Here is a 9,436-nt window from a genome sequence, read left to right on the forward strand (position 1 = left end):
GCTCTAACGCACAAAGGTAAACCGTATATTTGGGGCTCGAAGCAAGAAGAAGCCTTTCTGACGCTCAAGCTTTTGTTGTGTGAAGCTCCTGTTCTTGCACTACCTGAGGGTAATGAAGATTTTGTCGTGTATTGCGATGCATCCAACCAAGGTCTCGGTTGTGTTCTTATGCAACGAGGCAAGGTTATCGCTTACGCATCAAGGCAACTCAAGGTTCATGAAAAGAATTATACAACTCACGACCTCGAACTAGGCGCAGTGGTATTTGCCTTGAAGATCTGGAGACACTACCTTTATGGTACTAAGTGTATCCTTTACACCGACCATAAAAGCCTTCAGCATATCTTTGATCAGAAGGAACTCAACATGAGGCAACGCCGATGGAACGAACTCATCAGCGATTACGATTGTGAGATCCGGTATCATCCTGGTAAGGCTAATGTGGTAGCTGATGCGCTCAGCCGTAAACCCTGCCAGCTTAACTGTATTTTGCCGCGCACGCAGCTTCACTTTGCGCCGATTCAGAGCGATCTTGAATCACGCATTCGCGACGCGCAGCGCGCATCCATCAGTAATGGTAACCTTCGCGCCGAGTTAGCGTGTGGCGCGGAAGCTCATTTTGTCCCTAATCTGAGTGGAATTCTCTGCTATCTAAATCGCATCTGGATTCCCTTTGAGGAGAATCTTCGCGCTGATATCCTGAGTGAAGCGCATAAATCTCGGTATTCTATTCATCCCGGCGCTGATAAGATGTACAAGGATTTGCGCATTACTTATTGGTGGCCCGGTATGAAAAAGGATATTGCTGTGTTCGTAGCTAAATGCCTGACTTGTTCTAAGGTAAAAGCTGAACATCAACGCCCATCTGGTTTGCTCGAACAACCAGAAATTCCTGCGTGGAAATGGGAATGTATAGCGATGGACTTTATTACCAAGTTACCTTTGACAGCAAGCAAACATGATAGCATTTGGGTAATAGTGGATCGTTTGACTAAGTCTGCTCACTTTCTGCCCATTCGTGAAAACTACCGTGTTGAACAACTTGCGCAGCTTTATGTCAAGGAAATTGTCTGCCGCCATGGTACTCCTTTGAGCATCATATCCGATCGCGATGGCCGTTTTATATCCCGCTTTTGGAAATCTCTCCAATCTGCGCTAGGAACTCGCTTGGACATGAGTACGGCATATCATCCTCAGACTGACGGTCAGTCTGAGCGAACTATTCAAACTCTTGAGGATATGCTCCGATCTTGTGTTCTTGATTTTGGAGGTAATTGGGATTCGCACCTGCCTTTGATCGAGTTCTCTTATAATAACAGCTATCATTCCAGTATCGGTATGGCCCCATTTGAAGCACTTTACGGTCGTAAGTGCTGCTCCCCGATTTGTTGGAGCGAAGTGGGTGAAGCTCAAATCACAGGACCCGAACTTGTTCAAGAGACAACCGATAAAATCGCCAAGATCCGTGATCATCTGCTGACTGCCAGAAGCCGACAGAAGAGTTACGCAGATCGCAGGCGAAAGCCTCTCGAATTTCAAGTTGGTGATCTTGTTCTCCTCAAAGTGTCGCCCTGGAAGGGTGTTGTCCGCTTTGGGAAGAAAGGTAAGCTTGCTCCTCGTTATGTTGGTCCATTCAAGATTCTCGCGCGTGTGGGAAAAGTTGCCTACAGACTTGACCTGCCTCCCGCGCTCAGTAATGTGCATCCAACGTTCCATGTTTCCAATCTCAAGAAGTGTTGAGCCGACGAGAACCTTCACATTCCACTTGATGAAGTTCAAGTTAATGAATCCATGCATTTCGTTGAGAAGCCTGTTGAGATTATGGATCGCGAGGTTAAGCAAACCAAGCGCAGTCGCATCCATATCGTGAAAGTTCGCTGGGAGTCCAAGCGCGGAATCGAGTTTACATGGGAAAGGGAAGATCAAATGAAGATCAAGTACCTGCACCTGTTCTCTGCGCAACCTACTTCGAGATAAATTTCGGGACGAAATTTCTTAAAGTAGGGGAGACTGTGACATCTGCCCGAATCCGACCCGACCCAGGTACCCGTTTCTCCGATCCGATTCTTTTTATGATTTAAAATTTAATTATTTTCTTTTAAAACTTGACATTTAAAATATATATATAATATTTTCCTTCTCGCCTCTTCCTCTCTTTTCCTTCCCGCCGTCCCGTCCCTCTTCTTCTCTCTTTCCGCCTTCTTTTCCCTCTTGTCGCCGTCCCGCCCTTAAGCCTTGAACCCCCTTTTTCTCTTAACTCTTTGCTTGTCCTTTGGTTCTTCCCGCCTAAGGTTGTCTGCGCAGCTCCACGCGCCAGACTCCTTACAAGGAAGCCTGCGCGAAGACCAGTTGTTCCTGCGATACGCGAGGCGAACTGTTCCCGCGACGCGCTAAGGATATGTAGTTCTTCCCGCGGCGCGCTAAGAATGGTAGTTCTTCCCGCGACGCGCTAAGGATTTGTAGTTCTTCCCGCGGCGCGCTAAGAATGGTAATTCTTCCCGCGGCGCGCTAAGGATAATAGTTCTTCCCGCATCGCGCTAAGGTTTGTTCTGTCAGCCTTCGCCCTCGCGCGTGCGCTCGAGCTTTCTCGCGCTATGTCTTGAGTCTTTCCTTCTGTTATCCAGCCTATTTGCTTTTGTGATGTCTTATCTTCTGTGCTGTTGACCTAACCTGCCTTATGTCTGAAAAGCCATTTTTGGCGCAGCATGCGCACCAACCCCATTGGTTGACAGAAAAAGTGACTGACATTATCTTTTGAGATCAGCTTTTCCATGCTTGACCAGTACCTTTATCTGACCCGCCCATGCCTGTTTACTGTTACCTGTCAGCTTTTCCTTTGTCCCCTGCAGCTGCCATATCTTTTGATATCTTTTGCTTTTGGAACCTTTTTGCTTTTGTTATCTTTTGCTTGATCCTGTTGAAGATCTTTTCCCCTTTTCTAGGGATTGTGTTCCCTAGGGTTTCCCTATAAATAATAATGTTAATTTCCTAACACTACACACACAAAGCACTTAAACTCTCCTGTTCTCTCTTACTCCTTGCCGTTGTTCTTCCTCTGCCGTCTCCTCTCTCTTTGCCTTCGTCTTCTATCCTGATCTGCCCTGCTTTTCCGGTAATATATATATTATATATAATAATTTGTTTAAGTTACTTATTAATTATGCTAACTTATAATCAAGACTTAAAACCAATCGTTAAAACAATAATCTTTAATTATAGGTTAACTTGTGCTTGTTTAAAGTTGGTTCTTGCTTTATCTTTCACCGCACCGTTTATCAAGTGAGTAATCTCGTACCTAATCCCTTTTTATTTTTAATGTTTTGGGATGTTCATGTGTTCATACAAACTTAGAGTCTTAAACTTGTTTATGAACTTTAGTCGCGCAGTATCCCATGTGTTGAGGATGTTTACTTGGCTGTTTATTTGTATGTGTGTATCATTAACCGCTTTGTTCGGCCTATTCCGAAGTTTTCATGGATCCATTAGATGAACACGGGAGACCTATCGTTTACGGTTTTCTTTGTTTTACACTTGCACAGATGTTTTCTTGTTTTTGTGCTCATTTGGGAGCACGGATTGAACTATGAACTATGATCTATTTAGGCTTGATCACAATCTGATTACACCCTTGTTAAACATCAGACATACACGTGTTGCGCGCAGATTTATTGTTATCTATGTATTGTATTAAACTTGATTTCTCACCAACACGCAAGTGTTTGACGTTTTATTTTAACACATGTTCAGGTTTGCTGTAGCTACATTTGGAGCTTGTGGACACGTAGGACGTTTTTACTTTTGGACCTAGATTAAAATGTATCAAGACAAGTTATTGTTGTTCGAATATTTTGCCTTATAATATGTTGATTTATGTTGATTTATGTTATCTTGTGTTTACGTTGCGCGTGCGCGAATGAATATATTTATTAAATATTGACACCCAATAGTGTCACGAGTAATGAAACAATATGTGGCGCCCCGATGTATAATCCGCCTTTGGTCGGGGTGTTACGAAAACGGAGTTGAAACGAGAAAGACATGAAGAAAACAAGAAAATGAGCAAAAGCTCCATCGTGGCCCACGGTCAACCCAGCTCCAAAATGATAGATTTTACCGTACCATGGCCATTCTATGCACCGTGGATGGACCGTGGCCCACGGTCTGGACCGTGGTCCACGATCTGACTCGTAACTTCCGAGTTTTGGCTACTTTTTAGGTCGTTTTTTGTTGTCTTTTGAGATATCTTTCAATTGGAACGACCCTACGACGATTTGTGGAGTCCAAGACATTGTTTTTGGTGATTCTAATCATTAGATTGAGTGTTTGATTCTTATGATGAAGACAATTGAAGCTATGATGATCCATCAAACCATGATTGGCTAACTCCATTGGTGTTTCTCTTGGATGTAAGGTTATTTACAAAATACTTTATGTTAACTGTTCTTGAACATTGGATTGATTGTCTAATTGTTTATGTTAGTATGATTATGATGTTCATGTGATTGTTTGTAAATTGTCCATATCGTTTAAACCTAATTGCAATCTATACGTTCTTGGTGTCGTTGACAATTGAGATTTAGTGAAAGGAATTAGGGTTAAACATGTTGATTGATTACCAAGTAACAACCTCGCGTTCTAGGAATCCGAGTACTTAGTTCTTGATTAATCACAAACAATTGCATTTACACAAAACCGAGATATTATGGTTTATCTATTGAACTTTAACAAAAGTGTTGCGTAATGACCCGAACTCCAAGAGGAATACTTGCTTAATTGATTGTTTACAACTTATTTGCTAGTTTGTTTTAGTTTATAAAATCAAATCAAAAATCAACTTGAAGATTACTTTTTAGCATTTACTTTTATATTAGTTTAATTGCTACTTGATTAACACATATTCCACAAACTCTTTGTGTTCGACACCCACTTACTGCTATCTAATTAGTTGTATTTGGTTTATTTTTGAGTGAGTCTTCGACCTCACGTCAACGGTTTCGCGGTTTCAAACCGAACCATGAACACCTCTACTTCAGGACATGGAAAAGATAATGATTTAAAGCCATAAGTTTTTAAATTAATAGACTTATATAATTATAAAAAGCTATTGCAATTATTAGCTTTATAGACCTTAACAAAATAATTGTATTACTAATATAACATTTTTTTAATGTTTTTAACAAAAACAAAACAAAGCAAGCTTGTTGATAATTTAGGCAAACAGAAGAAAGTAACATGTACCATAAAGATAATACTAAACTGCCCTTACATGTAACTGGCATTTATGCTGATATGCATAAAAGATTCTCAAACTTGAGGGACCAAATAAATATTTCCTTCGCTAAAACACCATCTTCATCTCCATATCAACTTCTTCTTCAACCTCCAAACCACAACTCAAACTCTCTCTCTAACAAAAATGAAAGCCCATCATTTACCCACAATAATAATAATATTACTTGCTTCAATCTTCCTCAATGGACACTCACAATCAGACTCCATTGATGCTTCAGTCATGTTATCACTCAAAAAATCCCTCAACCCGACAACCCTGGACTGGTCCGACCCGGAACCCTGCAAATGGGCCCACGTAGTTTGCTCTGACGAAAAACGGGTCACCCGGATCCAAATCGGGCATCAAAACCTTCAAGGCACACTCCCTGACGCCATCTCAAACCTGACCCAACTTGAACGGTTGGAGCTCCAGTGGAACAGCATTTCGGGTCGGGTACCCACCTTAAACGGGTTAAGCTCGTTACAAGTGTTGATGCTTAGTAACAACATGTTCACTTCAATCCCTGATGATTTATTTACCGGTTTGACCTCTTTACAATCGGTTGAAATCGATAACAACCCGTTTTCTAAATGGGTCATACCCGAATCCATCAAGGATGCTTCCACCCTTCAAAACTTCTCAGCTGTTTCAACTAACTTAACCGGTGAAATACCCGATTTTTTCGGGCCGGATAATTTTCCGGGTTTGGTTAATTTGCACCTAGCTTTGAATAATTTAGAAGGCGAACTACCCATGAGTTTATCCGGGTCACAACTTGAATCTTTATGGGTTAATGGGCAGAAACTTAATGGAACAATTGATGTTATTCAAAACATGACATTCTTAAAAGAAATTTGGTTACATTCGAACTCGTTTTCGGGTCCTTTGCCTGATTTTTCGGGTTTGAAAGGGTTGGAGGTTTTGAGTGTTAGGGATAATTCGTTTACGGGTCCGGTTCCCGAGTCTTTAACGAGTCTTGATTTGTTAAAGTCGGTTAATTTGACGAATAATATGTTTCAAGGTCCGGTTCCTAAGTTTAAAGACTCGGTTTCGGCTGATATGGTTAAGGATAGTAATAACTTTTGCTTACCCGAGCCCGGTGATTGTGATGCTCGGGTTAATATGCTGTTGTTGATCGCGAAGGCGATGGGTTATCCCGCAAAGTTTGCTAATAATTGGAAGGGGAATGATCCGTGTGCAGATTGGTTTGGGATCACTTGTAACAATGGTAATATTACCATTATTAATTTTCAGAAAATGGGGCTTTCGGGTACGATTTCACCTGAGTTTTCGAGTTTGAAATCGCTTCAAAGACTTGTTCTTGCGAATAATAATCTCACGGGTGTGATTCCTGACTCACTTACTTCGTTGCCTGCTCTTAGCGAGTTAGATCTCGAGAATAATGATTTGTACGGGAAAGTACCGGCTTTCAAGAGTAATTTGAAGGTGAATGTTAACGGGAATCCGGATATAGGGAAGGAAAGAAGCAGTTCTACTGGTCCAAACCCGTCTGGCTCACCGAATTCCAGTGGGGTTTCGTTGAATGCTAAAAAGAGTTCGAAAGGCTGGATTGTTGTGGTGTTGTTTTCAGTTCTTGGAGGCGTTTTGATCATGTTTTTGATTGGTGGGCTTGCGTTTTGTCTTTACAAAAAAAAGCAGAAGAAGTTTAGTAGAGTTCAAAGCCCACACCCGATAGTGATCCATCCGTGTAACTCTGGGTCAGATAACGAAAGCGTGAAGATCACAGTTGCGGGCTCGAGTGTCAGTGTTGGCGGTCTCAGTGAAACCCACACGGTCCCTGCAAACGAAGGGTCCGACATCCAGATGGTCGAGGCAGGAAACATGGTCATTTCGATCCAAGTGTTGAAAACGGTCACTAATAATTTCTCGGAAGAGAATATTTTAGGGCAAGGAGGGTTCGGGACTGTTTACAAAGGGGAATTACACGATGGGACCAAGATTGCGGTTAAGAGAATGGAATGTGGTGTGATTACTGGGAAAGGGTTAGCCGAGTTCAAGTCAGAGATCGCGGTTTTAACAAAAGTTAGACATAGAAACCTCGTGGCGCTTCTTGGTTATTGTCTTGATGGGAACGAGAAGCTTCTTGTTTACGAGTACATGCCACAAGGAACATTGAGCCGGCATTTGTTTAACTGGCCGGAAGAAGGGTTGAGCCCGTTGGAATGGACTCGTCGGTTAGCCATCGCATTGGATGTTGCTCGTGGTGTAGAGTATCTTCATGGTTTAGCTCAACAAAGTTTCATCCATAGAGACTTAAAGCCTTCTAATATTCTTCTTGGTGATGATATGCGAGCCAAAGTCGGTGATTTTGGCCTCGTTCGACTGGCACCAGAAGGTAAAGGCTCCGTCGAAACCCGAATCGCAGGAACGTTCGGCTATCTAGCCCCCGAATACGCAGGTACGGTTTCTAATTACATTATCAGTAGTAGTTTTTCTGCTATGGTTATTATTTTGATTATGTTAGATGGGGTTGTGCATGAGCTGGTTTTTGACCTCTAATCGATTTTCAATTTTAGGATGTTAAAACCGTTTGATTTGAGTTTTGGGTTTTTAGGTTTTGACGATGGGTTCGGTTCAGTTTAGGTTGTTCCGGTTTTGCCATTTTGCTTCAAATTTTCGGCTTGAAAGTTTTGTGCTAAAAAATGTGGCTCAAAATTTATAATTTGGACTTGAAAGTTTGTGTTATTTAATGATAAATTAACTATTACATGTTTAGCCCTACATATGTCTGGCTGCACCAATTTGTTCATTTCTTGTAAGTTAAAGTTATTGATAATCAATAAATGCAATAGCAAAACTAAACAAAACAATTTTTCTGTTTTTTATTCGCGGTTCGGTTTTTTTGGTTTTATAAAATTCAAAACCGAAACTAAACCATAAAATATGATTTCAAAAACCACAATACCGAACCATTGGGTTTTATATGGCCCGGTTATGTCAGTTAATTTGGTTTCGGTTCGGCTTTTTTGGTTTCTGCTTACTCCTAGAGTCTACCAATACGTGTGCTAATTTATGTTCAAATCACAAAACCCTAACTCTGCAATTTTGAATCATAGTCACCGGCCGAGTAACAACAAAAGTCGACGTATTCAGCTTCGGAGTAATACTAATGGAGCTCATCACTGGCCGGAAAGCACTCGACGAGAGCCAACCAGAAGAAAGCATGCACCTAGTAACCTGGTTCAAACGAATCCACCTCAACAAAGACACCTTCCGTAAATCAATCGATCAAACCCTAGACCTAACCGAAGAAAACCTAGCCAGTATCAGCAAGGCAGCAGAACTCGCTGGCCACTGCTGTGCACGCGAGCCGTACCAGCGACCGGACATGAGTCACGCCGTCAATGTTCTCTCGTCTCTCGTCGAAATGTGGAGACCATCCGATCAAAGCGTGGACGACATGTATGGTATCGATCTTGATTTGTCGTTGCCGCAAGCGTTGAAGAAATGGCAAGCGTTCGAAGGCGGAAACAATAGTCACACGATGGATGCTTCGTCTTCGTCGTTTCTTCCGAGTTTGGATAATACGCAAACGAGTATTCCGACTCGCCCGTACGGGTTTGCGGAGTCGTTTACGTCAATGGATGGAAGATGAGGGGACAAAATTGTAAACGTGGAATTATAGTATTGTTTGTTTTGCTGATTGGTTTGTTTTTTTAAATATTTATTTTTAAATCTGACTATTGGTGTAGGTTTTTTTATTTTATTTTTGGGTAGTGTTTTGTATTTTTGTTATTGTAAGTTTGTAACCTTAGAAATTGAGGTGGGGTGTTGGTTTGTTGTTTGCTTTATGTTTTTTGGGTTAATGATTGAAAAGGTGTTACTTTTGAGGTTGGAAAGAATGACATTTCACGCCCCACTAGAAACTTTTAGATCACATATATATGAATTGATTTAAACACGACATAGCGTGCTTGTTGCGGCCCATTTGACTTCGAAATATAGTGTGGATATATGGAAATGAAACAATATGTGGATGAGCACAAAGAGAGTATTCTTCACAATTATAGACTTATCCAATATTGAATTCTAATTACCAGAGTGATTCTAGTGTTGCGGTCGGTATCCACTGTGGAGAAAGGTATTACCTGTAAAGTGGTTAAAAGTTCTAATCCTAAACCGGTTATATGTTTAGATTTAAAA

At 41.4% G+C, this 9,436-nt stretch overlaps 1 protein-coding gene across 1 annotated transcript; it reads left to right on the forward strand.

Annotated features, from left to right (window-relative positions):
- Positions 1 to 5,449: 5,449 nt before the first annotated feature.
- LOC143592705 (receptor protein kinase TMK1-like) lies at positions 5,450 to 9,176 on the forward strand. Its single transcript, XM_077072563.1, has 2 exons — positions 5,450 to 7,691; positions 8,350 to 9,176. Exons 1-2 carry the CDS (start codon positions 5,513 to 5,515, stop codon positions 8,886 to 8,888), a joined length of 2,718 nt encoding a protein of 905 aa, XP_076928678.1. The 5' UTR covers positions 5,450 to 5,512; the 3' UTR covers positions 8,889 to 9,176.
- The last annotated feature ends 260 nt before the right edge of the window (positions 9,177 to 9,436 follow it).

The sequence above is a fragment of the Bidens hawaiensis genome, unplaced genomic scaffold (genome assembly GCF_021521415.1).
Source record: "Bidens hawaiensis isolate Kalapana, Puna unplaced genomic scaffold, B.hawaiensis_p1.1 tig00041157_1, whole genome shotgun sequence".
Lineage (NCBI taxonomy): Eukaryota > Viridiplantae > Streptophyta > Magnoliopsida > Asterales > Asteraceae > Bidens > Bidens hawaiensis.